Source organism: Protopterus annectens, chromosome 1.part2 (assembly GCF_019279795.1).
Source record: "Protopterus annectens isolate FY-2018-M chromosome 1.part2, PAN1.0, whole genome shotgun sequence".
Taxonomy (NCBI): Eukaryota; Metazoa; Chordata; order Ceratodontiformes; family Protopteridae; genus Protopterus; species Protopterus annectens.
In genome coordinates this window covers 308,457,587-308,480,410 of record NC_056727.1, presented here as the reverse complement: position 1 = coordinate 308,480,410, position 22,824 = coordinate 308,457,587, and the positions used below count along the sequence as shown (strand labels likewise).

The following is a 22,824-nucleotide window of genomic DNA, read 5'->3' as shown; positions in this document are numbered from 1 at the left end:
GAAGGATTTCCTGACTACTGTGGCGATGTGATTATCAAAGGCGAGACTACTGCCCACCTGGGTCCCCAGGTCTCTTATCACACATTCGGCATTAAGTAGACTGCCGCCTATGTGGTAGTTCATGGGTACAGAGTTTTTACCAAAAGGGGATGACTATGCACTTTTTGGCATTGCGTTTGCGGCCATGGCCCTGACACCAGGCATCTGTCTCAGTGAAGCCCTTCTGTAGGATGTCCACATCATTTGGGGACTCAACTATGGCTTCCAGTTTGCAGTAATCTGTGAACTTCATTAGCCAAAGGCCTTCTGTGTTAGCCTGTACTTCAGAGAAGTCTTTACCAAACAAGAGAGGTCCCAGGACTGTACCCTGTGGTACTCCACTTGTCACTGGTTTGAAGTCAGATTTGGAGTCTGCAACATTTACATTGTGGGTTCTGTCAGTTAGCCATTTGACAACCCATCTTGTGACATAGGGCTTTATACCTAGTTTAATGAGTTAAACTATAATTCCAGAATGGGGGATGGTGTCGAAAGCCTTGGCGAGGTCAAGATAGGCTGTGCCAACCACCTTACCCTCATCTACAGCGTTGGTGAATGCCTCAAAGAAGTATATCAGGTTCAAGAGGCATGATCTGCCTTTCACAAACCCGAACTGGTTGGGGTCCATAGTTTGGAGGTTAGCAATGTCTTTGTTTATGAATTCCATGATGTTACGTTCCATGGCCTTACAGACCAGGCTCGTCAGGCTAATAGGATGATAGTTCCTGGGATCAGTGGTGGTTCCCCCTTTATGGAGTGGGATAACAGTTGCTGTGCGCCGTTTAGTGGGCACAAAGCCTGATGTGAGACTATATGATGGAACATGGTGCTTAGGTGGGGAGCCAGTTCGTTCTGAAGTTTGTGTAAAATGCAGCCTGGGATGTTGTCCGGTCCCATGGATGCTGTGTGTTTTAGCTTTAGACAGTGCAGCTTTTACCTATGTAGTTGTGATTACAGGGACTCTGCATTCTTCCTATATAGATAATGGGCCCTTTAGGGGGTGAGAGGGGGTAAAGTTAGCACTGAACCTGTCTGCCAGGATGTTGGCAATGTCAGTTGGTTCTGTAATTTTCATGCCGTTGTGCTGTAGCTCAGAGCAGATCTGGGTTTTGCCATTGAGATTTTTGACATAGCTATAGAATGCTTTGTGGTTGTCCCTAGAATCAGTGGAGATTTTGTTTTCGTAGCTAGCTTTGGAGGATCTTATAAGGGATCTCCGCTTCTTACTGAGGCTGAGCAGGGAACTCCTCCACTCATGGGATTTTACTCTCTTTTGCAACAGTTTCTTACATCTGTTGTAGAGTTTATGGCGCTGGACAGATTTGAGAAGCATGTATATGCTTCAGTGTCTTTTGCACTTTGGTCACTGAATTATTTGGCACACTTCAACAGACTCCAGAGCGATTTGATTAAAGAACTTACTAAATTCCTCTTTGGGACCATTAATTCTGAGGCAGAGTTTGATTGCCCCACAGTTGGCTACGCTACAGTCTATTTCAAATTCGCCCATGCGGCTCATCTCACATGCAGCTGAAGGTACCACACGGGTGGCAGATTCAGACATTTCCATTAGGATGCATGCCTGTATGTGCCTGGATGATTTTGTAAATCTTTTAAAGCCTTCCTTCTTCAATGTTCCCTTTGATGGAAGTTCTTTATTTGTCCTCAAAGCTAAAGACACACTAACTAGGTGTGAGCAGGAAGGTAAAACTCTCTGCTATGGGCTTACATTTTTTGACTCCTTGTGGGACCTTTTCTAGGAATTAATGAGTTCCAAAAAAGTGGTTCAGAAAGTCCCAGGGTCCCTTCCAAGATCCTCATGGAGACTGTTCCCTTGGGGGCAGAGAGGGGAACTCTAATGGAAGATGTTACCTATAAGGCAGAGGAGACCCACAAAAACCAAGGGTGTAGAGATGATTTCTCTGACCGATCCTACCACTGCTCCTGAAAGAAGGCCCGATTGTCCACCTCTGGAGGCATTTTGGGGGTCGTTTAACCCTGCACTTGAGAGCCTGGCTAGAGATTACAAAAGGTTCATGGGTGCAGGGGATTATTTCCAGAGGGTTATATATTACCCTTTTCCCTACCCGCTTAAGAGTAAACAAAATTCCTGATGTTCCTCCGAGGCAGAGGAAAGTAGCAGTACTAGAAAAAAAAAAAAAAAGCTGCTAGAAAGAGTCATCCAAGAGGTCCCTCCAGACCAGAAATAAGTGGGAATTTAGTCCAGATTCTTTTTGATGCCAACTTTGGATCTCAGAGGCCATCTTTGGATCTCTGCAGTCTGAACAATTCAGTTCAGTACACCAAGTTCCAGGTGGTCACAGTGTAGTCCATTCTGCCTTTTCTGCACAGCATGAGGGGATGTGCTCTGTAGATCATCAGGATGCATACTATGATATAAAAATGAACAGAAGATGCAGAAAATGTCTATGCTTCCGGCTGGGAGACCGTCATTACCAATTCAGAGCTCTGCCCTTTGGTCTCAACACAGCCCCCTGGATATTCAACAAATGCATGACGGTAGTGAAAGCTCTCTTGATACTGCAAGGATTTCAGTTATTTCTTTACTTACATGACTGGCTCATATCCGCTGCAACCAGGCATCATCCGATCAAAGCACGAGATTATGTACTCCAGTTATGCTGTCACCTGGGAATTTCTATCAATCACAACAAATCTCAACTAGAACCAACTCAAATATTGGAGTTCATTGGAGCATTGTATTGACACAGTATCTTTGACAGACTCCCTTCCTTTACCAAGGGTATGAACTATATGATTCCAAATCAAAAATATCATCCAAAATTCTTCTCTCTCAGCTCGATAGATCCTTCAGTCATTGGGATCAATGTCTAGTGTGATAGTTTTGGTTCTGCTAGCAAGATAACACATGAGAATTCTTCAGTGGACCGTAGAGACTCAGTTATCTATTCTTCACCAGCCTTTGTCATCCCCAATCAAAATAACTCAGGCATGCAAACAATTACCTCCATTGGTGGATGTACTAAGATCAGATAATGCAAGGCTGCCCCCTCATTCTCCCTCAGCCCAAGGCCATAGTTGTCATGGATGCTTCACAAATGGGGGGGGGGCACTTCTTGGGAAGGACAGTCCAAGGCATGTGGTCCCCCAAACAGGCCAATACACATATCAGTGTCCTAGAAATGAGAACTGTCCTCGTAGCATTGCAGGCCTTCCAAGATACTCTCCCTTCCGGGATTATTGTGATTCAGATGGACGATATGCCAGTCATCTGGTGAATCAAAAACAATGAGGAACTAAATCTTATCCCCTGTGTCGAAAAGCTTTGACAGTGTGGCAGTGGACAATCTTATCCAGTTGATTTCTGATAGCAGTGCACATTCTGTGGAAATCTAACTTGATAGACAAGTTAAGCAGGTCTATTCTAGTGCCTCACAAGTGGTCACTCAACATGAAAATGGTGGAAAAGATATTCTGTGTATGGGGCCAGCCTTGTTGCATCTCCTCTCACGAAGTGCAACAGGTTCTATGCTCTGATCCCACCACTAGGGGAGTCACCAAGAGAAGCTCTTGTACATGATTGGCCCCCGGTTTTGGTGCCTTTCCCCACAGTACGTCTAATCTCCAAATTCATTCAGAAAGCATCTCAGTTGAAGAGCACAGTCATCCTTATTGCTGCTTATTGGTCTCATCAAATTTGGTTCCCATTTCTCTGGCCTCATCTGCCCTCCATGGATTCTGGATCTGGATCCAATTCCAGACCTCGTGTCTCGCCTGATAGATATGATACACCCGGATATTTTAGGCCAGAACTGACTGCATGGCTTGTCCAGTTGTGTTGATGGCTAGACAGCCCAGGATCCCCCCATCCATCATATTCTCCTAACTTCCCACAAAACCTCCACTAGAATAATTTACAGAAGTAAATGGAAAAGATTAGTTGTTTGGGTGCAGCAAAATGAAATTGATCCCGTTTCAGTGCCAGTACCTAATCTTGAATTTTTAGCTACAATATTTGATGTAAGTGCTAGTTCTTCAGCTATCAAAGTACAGCTTTCTGCCATTTCCATTTTTCACATTGGAAGAAGCTAAAGACAAATTATTTATTCCAAAGTTTGTAAGACCTTTATAAGGGGAACTTTTTTCTTCTTAAACCTTCTTTTAAAGATCCCTCTTTTCCATGGGATTTGAATTTGGCTTTACAGTCTTCGACCCAGTCTACCTTTGAACTGTCAGCCAATTGTGAACTAAAATTTTTAACCTAGAAAACTGTCTTTTACCTCTACTAGAAGAGTCTCAGAACTTCAAGCCACATCTTCTAAGCCTTATTATTTGATTTTTCGTAAGGATAGAGTATCTTTACGAACCAACCCATCTTTCCTTCCAAAGGTGGTGTCAGAATCTAATATCATTCAAACTCTCAACCTCCCAGTTTTCTTCTCAAATCTTACAAACAAAGGAGAGTGTATGTTGCACCTATTGGATGTTCACAGACAGATTTTTATCTACGTAGCACAGGAACACTTCAACCAGTATAATAACCACAAACAAAACCAAAATACTGGTGATGGCACGAGGAACGAAACAATAACCAAACTTCTTAGTAGTCCCACAAATCTTTAATATATGATTTAAGTCTTTTTGTGTTATAGGATTAAAAATCGCATCTAACACTAAGGCAATTCCTTCAGTAATGTAATTAGGAGAAGAGACTAGGGGTCGAAAGGTTTTTTTTCGTCCTTGTGGATTTTTGGTATTCCAAACAAGGTCCCGATAGTAGGTTTTTCTATCGCACAGAAATTATAAATGTCAAAGTTTAACTGCTTATTCATAATGTTGTCATATAAAAAACATGTATTTCTTTAAATTTTTTTGTATTTCATCTAAGCTGATCTGCTGATGTTCTTCTGTATTACTAACATGATTAACATACTGTGTCCATATTGCTCAGTATTCATTACTACTAATCCCCCTCCCTTGTCACTTTTCATTATTCTGAGTTTCTGATTATTTATTTCCATCAAACATTTTCTTTCATCAGTTGTCATATTAAAATATTTGTAACGTTTACTTTTTGCTAATACAGCTGTAATTTCAGTCTCACAGATGCCTTCAAGCACTTTCAATGTATTTAACAGGGTCAGATTAAAACAAAGAAGATTTTGGAAACCTGGAAACACTGGTTTGCACATTATGTAATAAAAATTTCAAATTTAACTTTCTAATATATTGTTTCAATTCCAACAAAGTTCGTACACAGTCAGCCATTCTAGTTGGCACAAAATTCAGTCCAAGAGACAACCCCTTAATATGCAATGAAGTTAAATGAAAATCAGATAAATAAAAAATACAAGTGTTGTCATTACCGTTTGTATTCAGTTGTCAGTTGATGATCCAGAAAATGTTGACTCCCTGGTTCTCACCCCTATCTTCTTGGTTTGAAATAAAAAAGTTTTAGGTTTAGCACCATTTGCTTCATTAAGTATTCATTCATAATTAACAAAGCAATTATCACATTTCCTCATCAGTTCAGCTCCTCTTAGACTAGCTTCATTTGAAGTACTGGATGTACTTATAGAATTGCCACAGGAACTACTCTGTATATTCCGCCCCCGATGGAATTATCGTAGCTGATTGGTTAAGAGAACGGTCAATCATTGCTTTACTCCTAGAAGTATTTAAACGAAAATTACTGTTCGAAACAAAACTCTTCTTGTCATTTTTTTTATTTTTAACCATAAAGTGAGAATAAGCTGTTGAATTTTCATAAGCAACTACATCCCTCACTAACTTATGTTTACATATAATAGCTTGTTTATGCTATTAAACATCATGAAGACAAGCAGGGTAATACGTATGCTTACTGCTTTGAGCATATAACTGCTGATCTAATTTCATAATGTCAGCTCTTAGATTATCCATAATCTTTTTATTATTGTCTATTAACAGTGCTAGCAATTTTTAGCCAGCCTGGTTGAAAAAATCAACCAGAACAATATAAAAAGAGTCACATTCATTCCATTAGGGCATTTGAAAACTCTCAGTCCTTTAGGTACTATTTTTAGTTCAGGACATTTCTCCAGATATTTATTCTGCAAGTCCAAACTTTTATTTTTTTTTCAACAGTTTGAACATTTTATCACAGGATTCTTTATATTCATTATTAATTTTAGACATGGTGTTAAAGCTAGAATTAAAAAAATGGATCTTTGTCTGTTATAAAGAACTGAAGCAACATCCACATACTGGATATTTTCATGTTCTTCATGATTAATTACCTGTGATTCTGGTCTCTGTATCCTGGTACATTCAATAACTGGTACATTCATAACTGTTGGCCACCTCTTCAGGTCTGCTTTTCATAGGTACCAATCATTAATGTTTTTTTGAATGTCCAACATGGTATTAAGTAAAAGTTGAATAACATCAGAACTTCCGGTGTCAGAATTAGCTAATAAGGTAAAATCCATCACAGTATCAGGAACAGCCTCGGCCATGACAAGCAAAACCACGAACCACAGGAACACTTCAGCCAGTATAATCACAACAAAACCAAAATACTGGTGATGGCACGAGGAACGAAACAATAGCCAAACTTCTCTAAAGTCCCACGAATCATTAATATATAGTTTGTTTTTGTGTTATAGGTTTCAAAACAGCATCTAACACTAAGGCAGTTTCTTCAGTAATATAGTTAGGAAAAGACACTCTGGATCAGAAGGGGGGGGGGGTTTGGTCATTGTGGATTTTTGGTATTCCAAACCAGGTCCCAATAGTAGTTTTTTCTATCACAAAATTTAAAGAAATGTATGTTTGTTTATATGACAACCTTATGAATAAGCAGTTAAACTTTGATATTTATAATTTCTGTGTGATAGAAAAACCTACTATTGAGACCTTGTTTGGAATACCAAAAATCCACAAGGACCCAAAAAAAAAAATCCTTTTGACCCATAGTCTCTTCTTCTAACTGTATTACTGAAGGGATTGCCTTAGTGTTATATGTTGTTTTGAATCCTATAACACAAAGACTTAAATCATATATTAAAGATTCATGGGATTTCTGAGAAGTTTGCTTATAGTTTCGTTCCTCGTGCCATCACCAGTATTTTGGTTTTATCTACATAAGCCAAACATTTTCATGAAATCAGACCAATCCTTTTCAGATTCAGAATTGTGCAAACCAGTAACTAAAATGACCTTAGCCAAATAGTTAAGTAATTGTATTTTCTTGGTTTACAATAAGTTGGGTTTGTCTTTGCCAAAACCTCAAAAAACTCATTCCACCAGGTCTGTGGCAACTTACTCAGTGTTTTTATCCAGATCTTCCTCTTATGATGTTTGTGCAGCTGCAATGTGGGCTAATCCTCCTACTTTTATTGCTCATTACAAATTGGATCAGGTCTTTAGGGGAAGAGCAGCCTTCGACTCAGTGGTGCTATGGAATATCCTTCCTTAGAGTCCTCCCAGGATTTTAGGTAGCTGGGGACTCTGTCCCATTTGTGGAGGAATGAATGAAAATTACAACATTAGATAAAGTTATGTATTCACCATAACTTTCCATTTGTGTTGTTCATTGTCATTCTTCCTCAACTCCCCTCCTTCTAGTCCCTTACCAGTTTGACTTCTGGAAGGATTAGAAGATACTAAAGAAAAAAATGTCCATAATTTGAGCTCCAGGTACTGTTATCTCATATGCTCTTTATTTGTTAATAACTACATAGTCTATGCCATGGGTCTCAAGGAAAACTCTATCTTCCTCGACTACAGAAGCTACAGACAAAGTTGCAGTTGATGACCGCATCCTCTGGTCACCCCTTAAAATAGAGACCCAAACCAAAGTGAACCACTTTTTCTGTGCCACTGCCTCCAGTCACTTTTTCTCAGACCAAAGCCCAAGACCTACATAAAAGAGGACAGGAGTGTATGGCCTTCATGAAATCTAGAGAACCCTCTCATTCTTCCAATTCTGAGTCTTTCCCATCTAAGAGTAGGGAAGTAGCCTTTTAGAAATAGGATGTTTCCTCTAGCTTTGAGGATGAGGAGGCACTGTCTTACTGTGGCCACTTGTCATTTCAAACTTACCCAGACTCCGATTCAGATGACACCCTCTGTTCTGCCGCATCCAGGCTCTTTCCTTAGGGGAAACTTTGCATAGAATGAAGGAGGCTTTCAGTCGGGGCGGTAAGCAGTTCTCTCAGGCCCAGACCCACTAAAGGGAACTGCTGGTTTTGCCTTCATTCAGACCACTAGCTGTTTTTCCTATGCACGCTGTATTATTGGATGATGGCTTTTAAAGGCATTGCTTTACACCCGGATTCTCTTGCCCCTGTTCTTAGAAAGCCAGATAGGTTTTACAGAGTGCTTGAATCTCACAAGCACCTCTACAAAAATCCTGAAGTTGACCCTCTGGTAGTCTCCACTGAATTCACAAAAGGTGTACCTAAGTGAACAGCAAGAATTTCCCTGCTTAATGACAGGGAAAGTACATTAGACAGATTTGGGAAGAAAGCTTATACCTCTGCCCTGGCAGTGAAAATTTTAAATTGTCAATTCCATACACTGAAGTACCTTGAACCTTTTCAGGACATAATTCTATAGAACCTTATGTAAGGAAATCCCAAGAGACAGCTAGATAAGTTTTACAAATATCCAGAAACTCCTTAAAATATGGTTATGATGCCTTAACACCCACGAATTACCACATAGGTGGCAGCCCCCTTAATACAGAAGAGGTAATAAGAGATCTGGGGACCCAGGTAGACAGTAATCTCTCCTTATACAATCATATTGCCAAAGTAGTTAGGAAATCCTTCTATGTGGCCCATCTAATTACTAAGGGGTTCACATCTAGAAATAAAGAGGTTATAGTGCCCCTCTACTCGTCACTCATCAGACCCATCATAGAGTACAATGCCCCATTTGGGATGTACCTCACAAGACACTTCCAGCAGCTGGAAAGACCGCAAAAGCACCTCACCAAGAGGATTACTGGCCTCAAACATATGTCCTTTGCAGCCCGACTGAAAAAACTCCGGCTGTACTCATTGGCATATCGCTTACTGAGATGTGATCTCTGCCTGACTTACAAAGCCATGTCCAAATCAGAATTGATGGACATGCTCCACCTAAAGAAATCCAAGTCACTGCGAGTCACGCGCTCTAGTGAGCTAAACCTCACCACAGCAATAAGTAGAACATGCTGGAGGGATAGATTCCTGTCACAGAGACTCCCCATGCTTTGGAACAAAATTCCTAACTATATTAGGCAGACCCCCTCACTAACACTCTTCAAGAGAAGCCTTGACGAGTGGATGGGTAACAGAAAATACACCCCTGGGATCAATTCATTTGCTCTGCTTGACAGAGGCTCAGTTAATTAATCAATGGGGTGGCGAAAGCCGACACACTCTGGCTAAGCTTAAAAATGCCCTTGGGCAGATAGCCTAGCACCTACCTATGAACCTATAAGTGCTTGTTATGAGCAGCTACCACAGGTTCAGTCATTCACAGACATCCATGGCTCAGGACTCTGTCCCTATCCGATCAGGTAAAGGATGACCAACTGGATGCTCATTTAGATGAGGAATTTATTTTTGGCCCTTCAGCTGAACACATTTTTGAGAAACTTGATAAAAAAGGGAAGTAAATTAAAAGTGTGAAAACATTTGACCACTCTCCAACCCTAAGGTAGAGTAGATGCCACCCTTCTAAACTTTGGCATTTTCCACCTAGACGAGATAAGAGGCCTCCCCTGACAAAAGACCAAGACAATCTGTTAGATGACAACAAGAGTAATTACATAGAGCAGGGGGCTCCAAAGAGTCCACACAGCACAAATCTAAACTCCCCAACTGTGTTCTACCTCACACTCCCTTACCCCTTCTCACCCTCCCATCCAAGCCCCTGGCAAGAAGACTCTCTTTCTTCCTAAACCGATAGAAATACATCACCAGGGACCAGCTGATCCTCAGCATCATAGATAATGGATACTATATTCATTTCAGATAAATACCACCCTTTTTGGATGTTCTAAGCTACCAAAAAAGCAAGAAAGCCTCTTAACCACCTCTCCTTAGGGAGCTACTTCACCAAGGATCCATCAAGGCTGCCCCTCTAGGACAAGACGGAATGGGCTTCAACTCAAGGATATTTCTAATTCCAAGAGAAGAATGCACCTGGGGGCCCATCTTGGACATGTCAAAGCTGAACAAGGTCCTCAACATCCCAAAATTCAAAATGCTTATTTTGCAGAATTACTGCCCATGATCTTCCAAGAAGCCTCTATGGTCACTTAATACATTAAAGATGTATTTGTTCATGTTCCCATAGGACATTCGCAAAAAGAACCTACAGTTTGTAGCAGCAGGTTCCCCCTTCTAGTTCTGTGCTTTATCATTTGTGCTATCTACTGCTCTCAGAGTTTTCATGAACAGTCTAGCTCCTATGATAGCAAATTGCAGAAGTCTAGGTATAACTATCTCATTCAGTGAAGATCCACATCAGAGACCCTACACACCTTACAAATTACTTTAGACTACTTTCAAAAGGGAGTTCTTACCTTAAACCCTCAAAAAGCCCAAACCCTTTCTCAAACAAGGATTCTGTTTCCGGGATCCTTCATAGACTGGGCTCAGCAGAAAGCCATCCTTCCCCAAGACAAGTTTGGTTTCTTGACAAGCTATCTGACTGAGAATTAGATTAGAAGAGATAGGGTATAACTGGGAAGAAAATCAAGAAAAGATAGCTTTGTTTCCAGAGGATGTACTTCTATATTTGACAAATCTTGAGAAGATTGCAACGTCACTTTTCCGTTTTATGGTAAGTGGTACACAACTCTACTTAGTAATTCGCAGTTGTATTGGATTGTGCATTTTTTGGTCCAGTTTACCACAAATTTAGAATTTTGTGTGTGTGTGTGTGTGTGTCTGTGTGTGTGTGTGTGTGTGTGTGTGTATGTGTATATCTGTAACAGTTTTTGAAACAAGTGACACATTTTTCCTGAAAACCCATCTGCTGCCACTCAGAATATGCAATGATAAAGCCTTTGTTAATGTACAAGACTCACACATTCAAATAATTTGTGTACACATCTCGTTGCTTTAGTTTCAGATTTTTTTCAACGGATTACAAAAAGACACTGATCTTACTTTAAATGGAATGTATGTAATAATGCATGTGTTCACAGGTCATTTACTTTTTACATGATTATTAAATGGCTGGTTATTTTGTAACAGCTCAGTTATTGAAGATGGCTCTGGAGGAAAGGCGTAAGGAATATCATCACAGAGACTATGTACCACTGGAGAATATACCTACATGGGACAAAGAGAGCCAAAGAAGAATCCAGGGTACTGGTATGTATGTTTGTTTAATTGTTAACTGAAGTTTGTCCATGTTCTTATTTTGAATTGTCTACATTTCCACTGCAGTTATGAGCCCATATTTGTGGCCATATTGTAACAATTACTGTTGATACCCTTTAGAAGTTTCTTACTGATAATTGTAAACAACAATGTTTTAATAGAGGACTGCCATCAACAGAAGAGACTGTTGTGGCACTAGTGAACTACCCTAGCCTTTTAACAAAGGCTTTCAACAGCGGATCCATGTGTACCCCCTGTCAGGAGTATAAATTTGTTTTGTGCAAATTATTTACTACAGAAGAATCCAGTGCTGACTAAAGCTTTGTAATATACATTTTTTTCTGAATTAGTGGATTTTGATTTGATGTATCTTATACTGGAAAATATTTAAGTAAATTCCTGAGAAGGATTTTGGTACAGTCATATGCTTAATGCTTTAAGATTTCTAATCATTTTTGACAAGTTTGGAACAGTTCTTATTACTGTGAAAAATGTCTGTGTTTTAGCAGGATGCTGGATTCTAGCACATGCCGAATCTACATTTTATTGTTGCCATTTTGACTTTAATCGTTTGCCTTAGTATTAAGTACAAAGCCTCTTTTGAACTTGCCTTTTATACATTTTTAGATTAACTTTGCCCACATTTTTTCTTTTAAAACATTATTAATTTAAGTAATCGTATATTTTAGAAGTAAAACTACCATAACCGCTACTCTTGGGTGAGATCAGCACTGGTGGTAACATGAGATTGTTTTATTTTTTTATTTTTAGCTAGAGTGTCTGATTGTGAGATTTAGTCAAGAATGGTACCTACATTTTGTAGTAGTTTCTGTGTTGCTTGTACTAGTTTGTAATACTTTCTTCTGAGACTTCTTTTTAAATCATTTTTCTTCATGAAAATTACAATGTAGAGAGTTTGAAATGTTTGCTTTCAGGTCTAGTTATTGTCCCTTTGAGTCATGCACGGCAGCCATTTCTAACATTTGGACCCTTGACAATAGAACAATGTAACTATGTTATTAAGTCATTGATTGTGACAGATGTTTTAGAAACTGCCTTTTACTTTTAATTGATCATCCCTGAGGAACAGGATTAGATGTAAATGTATATATTTGATATGTATAGAGGTTTATAGAAAAATAATATGGAGATAATTTTTAAACTGAATTAAGCAATAGCATTACAGTAAACCTTACTTCATGCAAGAGTGTATTAGCTAGTGCTGAGCTAGACACACTACTTTATTTTTAAAAGAAAATGTTTATTAATTTAATGTATTTACAGTATATACATAGGAAGAAATTCAACATCGCGTACTGTTTTACAGTGTTCGGAATACATTGAATTATCAAGGTAGTCTTATACAATTGATACGTTAAGAGTTGGCATTTCAGTAGCAGCATTTCAGGGTTATCCCAACAGCTGAAAGTCTTGGAATGATTTATAGATCTTGTTCTGATCACGTCTTTTTCAGTTTTACATAGTATTGCTGTTAAATTTAAAAATTCTTTGAATGTAGGAACTGAACTCAATTTTCATTTTTTTTGTAATAACTTTTCTAGCATCTGTCAGGATACTCCAGAACAGTTTTTGTTGTTTGGCTTTTACAGATAAAGGCTGTGCAACATTAATATTATTGATCTAGATAAAGAACAATTATCAAACCATAACCCTTAAAAACACACATCTCTTCCTAATATACATGTATTTTTTCGCAATCCATAAACATGTAAAAACTGATCAACTGGCAACTGAGTAAATATCAGGCAGATCCTACTAGGAAAACTGAACTTTATTTGGGGGTTAATCAGAGTCCCTTTAATTGATGGCAGGTGTGTACCTAAGAAGATTGAATGTTGTAATTAAATCAAAAGGTGCTTCAGCAAACTATTAGTTTAAGGATGTGTACACTCATGCAGCCAGTTTATTGTACATTTTTTATTTTTTATATTTTTTTTCCTGTAACAGATTTGTTTGTTTTTCAATTGTATTGTGCAGATTATAGGTCACATTAAAGGTGGGAAAAGTTTTAAAATGATTTATTGTGGTCTTATGTTTTTATATCACAAAAAACTGGCATTTTAACAGGGGTGTGTAAACTTTTTATATCCACTGTATTTATATGTATCCTTAAACTTACAATCTAGTAATTGATTTAACACTAAAGTTTTGGTTTATTATTAAATTTCAGCAGTAATATTAGAAACTTTTCAATTTCTTCATATAGAGCTTCGGTTGAATAATTCAAATCTCACATAATTAATAAAATATTGTCAGCAAAAAGCTATATTTTATATTGACAATCCTTGTTAATGGAGAATACATCAACTTTTTTCATTACTCCTTATGCTATTAGCTAAGGGCTCGATAATTAAGGCAAGTAGTTGAGGGAACAATAGACAACCTTGCTTTGTGCCTTTGTTTAAAATAAATCCCTGAGAAATGTAAGATCCAGTTTTTACATGTACTTTTGGAGTCTCTTTAGAGGTTTTTTAATATTCCAATAAATTGTTCTGGAAATGTAAATGCATATATAGTTTTGAATGAGTAGATGTAATCTACAGTCTCAAAGGCTGTCTCGATATCTAAGTTAATAAGGGCCAATTTCTTGTTCATTCCTTTTGCTAAATGTAAGGTAGTTTCTACCGTTTTTAATATCATACGTTAATCTATTGATTATAAATCGTGTGTGATCTTTATTAATTTACTACATCTGTTAGTCATATCTTCATGGAAGTAAATATTTTACAGTCTACATTTAATAATGAAATTGGTCTATATGAGGAAACTAATGTATTTTCCTTTCCTTGTTTAAGTATAGGTGAGATTACAGAAAATTACCATGAGGAAGGAATTATTTTGTCACTCTGAATTATCCTGAAAATGTCACTGAATAATTCTAAAATATGTAATGGAAGCAGAGTACATAATTTTCCATACTTAAACCACCTAACCTTGGAGCTTTACCATTTCTCCACTTTTTTTAAGCTAGTTTTAACTTCTATTAGGGTAATAGGCTTATTCAACAGAGGTATTTGTTTGTCATTAAGTTTATTAGTGACATTTTTCTTTAAATACTTGTTAATTTTCTAATAATTATGATTAATATATTTATCTTTATTAAGATCATAATGGAATTTTGTATAAATATTAAGCATTTCCTCTGTCTGAAGTAAGCTTATTAGTATGAGGATTTCATACATTAATTTGTGCCTTTTTGCTTAACATCTTAATTCTGTTAGCTGTTCTTTGTAGATTTTTTTTGAAGTCATCGCATAACTGTGCAGTTTTAGTTTTTCTTAAGCTATCGCCACTGTATGTGTTAAAAATGTGTGATATTCTGTCGTTAATATTTAATGACTTTAGTGTTATCTGATTTCTTTGTTTTTTAACACCTTTATTGAATTATCACTTGTGACATAGACAAATTTACATTTGTATAAAAGTAATCAAACTGTATTAACAAGCTCAAGTTTGCAAACATTGCACTTCACATATATTGATATGTATCATGTAACCTAAGCAATAGTACAAAAATTATTCAATTCCAGACTTTTTTTTAACAAGAAACATCTTTATTAAACCATCATTTATGACATAGGCAATCATACGTTTATGTAAATGAAAACAAACCACACCGACCCAATCCTAGTTGCAAGCTTTTTACATCACAAACCATACTGACACACTCCCAGTTGCGAATATTATACATAACCTATAATCTACTCAGTCATTTTCAGTCAAGCATTACGTAGCTCATTTGAGGCCTACCTTCTTCTATACCTCATTCATCCCCTGTATGTATTGTTCCCACAATTCCCATTTTGCCCTTTATAGTTTGCACCTACCCTTTTCTAAAAATCTCATTTCCATTGTTTTATCTCTATTATTACATTCACTTCTTCTAGTATAGTAGGTTTAGATTTTGATTTCCATTTTCTAGTAATTGGTTTTTTGGCAGCCACCATAATTAGACACAGCAAGGGCTTACTATGTCTAGGCAATTCTGCTTCTGTATCATATCTCAGAAAAATCACTTACCTCGTCACACCAATCTGCCCACCCTGCATCTCTGACAGTGCATCCTGTAGGGAATCCTCAAAGTCCACAAACTCACTGCACTCACAGAAAATGTTACCAATTACCTCTTTCTTCTCTGTCATGCCTCCAGCATGTGCTATCTACCTGAGGAAAAATTCTCTGGAGTTTAATTGGGGCATAGAAATACCAATGTAAACATTTCCAAGCAAAAATCCTAAATCTTCTAGATTTTGTTGCACATTTGGGAGACATACATATATCCTCCCATTGTTTCATTGTGAATTGCTTACCCAGTCTCTCTTCCCAATCCTTTCTAACCTCCTCTGATTATTATATTTATCATAAGCTATTTTATATGTTCTACCAATTATTCCTTTTTTAATGGCAGCTTTTGTTCTAACTTCTACTAAAAACTCGACCAGTGTTGGTCTTCAATTTAGGACTCTGTATTTCTTTCTCTTTGCCTATACTCTGATATCAGTTCTTGATAGGGAAGGCAATATTTAACCTGCAGTACAAATAAATTATTGGCATCTTCCTACTCTAGCATCTTTCCTTCTCTAGTTATTTGCTCCCAATTGCTTGGATACTTTGCCAGTTTTCTCCAGTAAATTCCACCCCCTGTCTTGCCTACTGTCTGTATCCCTTATTGCAGACATCCCTATTAGCAGACTCTCCTTTCTCCATTCCTGTGTTAGGTTAGTTGTTAGAATACTTTCTGCTATTTTATAGATGGAATATTCTGTATGATTATTATTCTTAAAGGCCTGCATCCAAAATCCAAGTCTCCTTGCTTCTTGAGCTTCCCTCTGTTTCATCTTCATCACTTTCCACTTCGAATTCTAGTTTTCTGTGTGTGCTATGTTTACAAGCCTTAACTGTGTACCTCTGAAATACCTCTTCAAATTGGGTAATCCCAAGCAACCCTGTTATGCTGGAAGAATCATCTTATTCCACTTGATTCTTGCCGTCTTCTTCTCCCAGATAAAGTCCTTCAGCTCTTTATTAATTGCTGTCCACAATTCCCTGGTTGATAAAAATATGCTTGGCCTATATATAAGACTAATGGGACTAAACACATTTTAACTGATTGCATCTTATTATCCATATCCATATAACATATTTTCCATTTTCTCTGTGTTTGCTTTATCTTTGGTTTAGTTTCTTCCTACATATCCTTAAGCTGCAGAACCAGAATTATTTTAATCCATACTCCTAAATACTTCATTTTATCATTCCCCCATAAATATGGATATTGCTGAACCAATTCATATATAGGTACATAATTTACCCCTATTGCCTTTGTTACCTTCATTAATTTTGTATCCCCAAAAAGATTTGAAATTGTCTCAGAATGTTCCACAACGCTGTGATGTCTCTTTCTGGTTTTGTCCCGTATAAAATAATGTCATCATCAAGCCGAGACACCTTTTCTTGACTACCATACCAATTATATCCTTGAATTTCTGAGTGTGTATTTTTTTGACAGTGGTTCCTAAATATAATGCAAACAACAAAGGGGAAAGAGGACAACACCCCTGCCTGGTTACTCTGCTCAAGCAGAAATTATCAGCGAGGACCCCACCCACTTTAATTTTGGCATCCGATCCCTCATATATCCTCCCAACCATCCTTATAATTTTTTCAGGAAATGTAAATGCTTCCATTGCCCTACTCATAAAGTACCAGCTTACTCTGTCAAATACTTTCTCTGCATCAAGACCCACCAACAACAATGGTATTTTCTTACATTCTTCCCTCTGGATCATCTGTGTTCTTTTAAAATTGTCAAATATTTGCCACCCCGCCACAAGACTACATTGATCCATATCTGTCATTGTTGGCATTATTTTTGCCATTCTTTTAGCCATTATCGACACAAACATTTTTAGTATTGAAATGGGCCTGTATGAAGCTGGAACTGATGGATCTTTACCCTCTTAGGTATTACAGCTACCACTGCTTTCTTCCAGGATGTTGGTACTTCTCCTCTTATAATACTATTAAACAAAATCTTCCAGATCTTTATCATTTTTTCCCCTCCTAGCTTATAAACTTCCCCAGAAACACCATCTATTCCTGGTGACTTTCCTGTAGATTGTTTATACATTGTAATTTTTATCTCATCTCCTCCTGTCCTAACTATTGGTAATTGAACCTCAAACCTTGGCATATTTATTTCTTCCGTAAACATTTTCATTTGTGTCTTTTCTTGATTTCCATATTTCTCTGCTTTATACAGATTTTCATAGAATTTCTGAAATATCTCTAATACTATTACAGGACCCTCCTTTTTATAGGCTCCCAAAGCTTGGCAACAGCCCTTCCTGATTCCTGTTGCCCAAGTCATTGTACTAACAGTCTTTGTGCTTGGTGCTATCAAAAAATAGTTGCTTAACATCTTCCTAAACTCTTGTGTATTATTGAAGTAATCCCTTATTTTCTGTTTAGCATTCTGCAGTTGATCTTTTTCTTGTTCTTTGAGCTTCCCCCCGTTCTGCAGTCCTTTAACATTTGTCAGCCCCTCTAAATAATTCTTGTTGCTTTTTTTTTACTCCAAGTGTTTTTTATTAATCTTTCAAATAATTCCATTGTATAATAATCTTAATACATTTTCTGATAAGTAAAACAGTATGATTAACTATATACAATATTTACAGTTGGCCTGAAATTAAATTGTTATATTGATCAGTCTAGTCAGAGTAACATCATATTAATGAGAGATCATTTGTTCCTTTTTCTTTTACTCTCATTAAGAGTTTGAATTCAAGTTTAGTGTCTCAATAAGTGATGGTATTTTTTCCCATGGATTCTTGTTCCATTGGCTTGGTGATAATCTTAGTTATTTTACTCTGGTTTCCAGTAATGCAGTTTCCTTCAATATTAGCAGACATTCTTTAAATGATGGTTCCAGATTGATTTCCATTTTCTGGTAATACATTTTCTAGAATGTTCCATAGTAGGTAGAGATTGCTATTATTTAAATCTAAATTTTCATTAACATTCAACAAAATTAGAGATTTACTTACTACAAATGTTTCTGAGAATATGGTTTGTATGAAATTGCTGACATCCTCCCAAATTTTTTTTAACTTTAATACAGTCATGAAATGCATGTATCTAATCTGCTTTACAACTCTGCAAGCATATCCAACATGTAACATTATTAGAAGAATTACATTTTTTTAATCTATTTGGCTTAAAAAAAGATCTGTGCAAAAATTTCCATGTGTAAATTCTCCAAAATTGTATGTTGGATTTCAACTTAACAGAATTTAGTATTTTGGTTTTGTTTTCCAGGGATAAATTTATTGAATGACCTTTTGTTATATGATTCCAAAATTTTTGATTAATTTTAACTTTATAATTTATTAAAATTTTATATAATTTTGATGTCAAATTTTCCCAATTTTGATTATTGTGTACTATTTCATATAAATGAGTTTTAAGTGTAGGTTTATCTCTAAAAGAAGAATTGTTAATTATTCTGCATAGGTCTTGAGTATTGTAATATGCTTTGTAATAATACCCAGTCTGATGTAGAGAGATTATAAATTTTTATTATAAGTTGACTATCCAAAACCTTATGTTCATTAATGCATTGTTGCCAGCAAATTAATTGTTTCGTTCCCCAAGTAATGAAAACCATTCTACGCATTTTGTTTGGAAAATTTCTTGTTACATTGAAAGGATATAAAAGTTCTAGCCATAACTTTATATCTGTATTAGAAGTTACAAATCTTCTAAATGAATTATACATATCATTTAAGTATTTTAGATTAATAGGTTTTGTTAGATTATATTGAAGGATAGCGCATAAGATATGCCATGGTTTATTACTATGATTGTCTATCATTAAATTCTTTAAAATGGTATTTTCATTTGAATAAATAACAGTGTGGAGAGATTTCCAATTAGAAAAATAGCACGGATCTATCCAATTAATAATTATTTAAAAAATGGAGGCTCTAATATAAATTTCAATATCCGGGAAATTGATTCCACGTAGTTTCCATGGTCTAATATGGTGTGTATAAGCTATTCTGTTTTTGTTAGGATCCCAAAGAAATCTTAATAATAATGTATTTATTTCTTTTAAAAAATATTTGCCTAGTATTACTGGAATAGCTTGTGCTATATATAGGATTTTTGGAAGTAATATCATTTTTATTACTTATAATCTATCTTCAAATGTTATTGTTCCATTTTATTATATTTGACTTTATTGTGTCTATGATTTCCCTGTAATTTATATTTAAAATGTTTTCTAATGTTGTACTTAATGTTATACCTAGATAGTTTAAAGTGAGAGGTTGTTTACCAATTATATGATTATCATTTATTTGAAAATCATTTTTTTGTATTCAATATCATAAAATTTGATTTTGTTTTGTTAAAATGTAATCCTGAAATTGAATAAAATTTATCAACTTGTATATCTAATTCTTTTAATGAATTTTTAGAAGTAGATGTGGTAAGAAGTATATCATCTGCAAATAACATTATTTTTGAATTATATTGATTATATAAATTTATACTCTCTATTTTGGGATTGTTTCGTATTGAGATGGCAAATATTTCAATGGCTAATGCAAATAATATAGGGGACATGGGACAACCATGTTTTGTGTCTTTTGTCAATATTATTGATTCAGAGGTGAAAGGTCCTAATTTTACATATGCTAAATTGTTTGTATATATGTTCTTTATTAATGAAATAAAGGAGCTAGGAAACTCATAACATTCTAATATTTTCAACAAGAAACCACAGTTTAAGGAGTCAAAAGCTTTCTCTATATCTAATGCAGCTATTAAGGCCTCTTGTTTTTCTCTATTTAAATAGTCAATAATAGTTAGTATTCTTTGTATATTATCATAGGTGTGCCTATTATGCATAAATCCTGTTTGATCTTCATTTATAATTTTTATCATAGATTTTTTGATTCTATTGACTAGAATAGCCATAAAGATTTTATAATCATTGTTTAGTAATGAAATTAGTCTATAGGAACTGCATTTTGATGCATCTTTATTTTCTTTTATTATAGGAGTGATTAATGAGCATCTCCAAGATGGTGGAATGTTGTTGTGTGTTTGTATTTCTATTAAGTTTTTTTGGAAGACTGAGATTATAGATGATGGAAAGATTTTGTATATTTCAGCTGTAATACCATCCATTCCTGGAGCTTTATTATTTTTGCTTTCTTTGATTTTCTCTGAAATTTCTTTAAGAGTAATTTGCTTTTGAAGTTTTAATTTTAAATTTCCTGGGATTGTTTTAATCAATTCGGGTTTCAAATCTAAATTAAAGTTTTTTTTGTTTGAGTTCCTTCCATCTTATAATGTTCTGTAAAATGGTATTTAAAAGCATCTAATATATCACTTATATCTGACACTTTATTCTTCCTTCCTTCATTTCTAGTAGTAGTAATGTTATTTCTTTTAGATTGTACTTTAACTCTTATCGCCAAGTTATGCATATGTTTAGGAGAAACAGCATACGAGTTTAATTTTAATCTTTCTAGTGCTAGATTAGTTTTATGTGTTAGAATTTCATTAAACTTTTCATGCAGATCGTTAATTTTCTTCTTATTAGTCAGTGCATTTGCTAAATTATTTATTTTTATGATTTGATTTTGTATGTTGAATAATTCTGATTTCCATTCTTTTAGTTTAATTTTGTACCATGTGATAATTCAACCATAAATATAGGCTTTTAGAGTGTCCCATACCATAACTATGCTGATTTCATTAGTGAGATTAGTGTCTAGAAAGAATTTCAACTCTGTGAGTAGCCAAGGTTTAAATTCTTTTAGTTTTGTAATATATGCTGGAATTCTTGTCATTTGTATTAATTTTTTAAAATTTGTTTGAGTATTAATAAGGATTGCTCTATGATCTGATAATGAACATGGTATGATTGTAAAACTATTTATCTTCACATCAAGGTCTTGGGCAACAAAAATTTTATCTATTCTTGTTTGGGTTGTAAATCTGTGATTATGGTGCGAAAATAACAGCGAGTTACTCTCTCTAAATTTGAATGCGTCTATTAAATTGTGATTTTCAACCCATTTTTTGAGTAGCTTTGCTATAGGAGTTGTACGTAAATTATTTTTGTTGGTGGTCTCTAATTGCATTCTTGATAATTAAAGTCGCCACCAAATATCAAGCTACCTTTATATGTTTTACTAATAAAGTCTAGATGTTTCTTTATCGTACTTTTTCCTATTCCTGGGAACCAATAAAGATTTACTAATGTCCAGATTCTGTTATTGAATTTTATTATAACAAGTGTTATAAGCCCTTCTTTATCTTCATAGCTATAAAGAATTTGGGGATTAATGATGTTTTTTCTCCATAGTATCCTAACTCCTCTAGTTTTTGTTTTATATGATGATTGCGCTATTGTTGTATACTCATTTGGATTCCATAAATGCTTTTCATCATCTTTAAAGTGAGTCTCTTGAAGAAATAATACTTGCGCTTTGTTTAATTTTAAATATTTTGCTAGGTTTGATCTTTCCTTTTGATTATTTAAACCATTTATGTTCAGTGAAAGTAGTGTTAAGTCCATGTTTATTGTTGAGTTTCATGCTTACTAATAGTTATATTAATATTCAAGTATATTTTATAGTATTGTATTTGGAACAAAATTCTCCTTATTTCATGAATTATAAATAGACTGAATCTCTTTTGTAATACTTTATATTGATGTTCATTTCAGGCCATAATAAAAAAGTGTAAAATGATTTAAGTAAAATTATTTTGATTAATATAATTTTTTCTTTCAATCTTCCCCCCATCACACATGGAATGATATACATTCCTATTCTGATAGACATAAACAAAATATCTACCAGATTAACCCTCATGTTTGGTAGACCGATTTCCTCATGCTCCATTCTTGTATTCTTAGAGTCCTTTGAAATTATAAACTAGTATATGTTGAATGATATTTATGGTTCTACATATTATATACATAGTGAAACACATAAGTAATTGTATGCTATATACATATATATATATATATATATATATATAAATGCATTCCTTATTATGAACATTTAATAACATATCAATCATATGGCTAAGTATATTAATCTCAAATAAGTTAAACCCGACATCCAATTGCTCTAATGTCATTTTCTTTTCCCCTTCTCTCTCTCCCTTATGTATATGAACAATTTGCAAAGACACAAACATGTGTTTTATATACTATTTTCATTGAACCATTCATAGTGACTGACTGATATCAACTATTGAATCATTTCTGAAGCTGATGTGATTATAGATTTTCTATATATGTGCATGACAGAACTATTAGCACAGTAATATATGCATCAAATGTTCGTTAGTCATCTAATAGTAGATGATAGATAAAATCTTTTCCAAA

The 22,824-nt window shown here is 35.4% G+C and overlaps 1 protein-coding gene across 1 annotated transcript in view; it reads left to right on the top strand.

Moving 5' to 3' along the window:
• MACROD2 (mono-ADP ribosylhydrolase 2) overlaps positions 1-22,824 on the top strand; it is a 566,743-nt gene that overhangs the window by 150,633 nt on the left and 393,286 nt on the right. Inside the window, exon 2 of the mRNA XM_044060148.1 lies at positions 11,259-11,378. Within this exon, the coding sequence (XP_043916083.1) occupies positions 11,259-11,378 (120 nt within the window). The remainder of the gene's footprint in view (positions 1-11,258; positions 11,379-22,824) is intronic.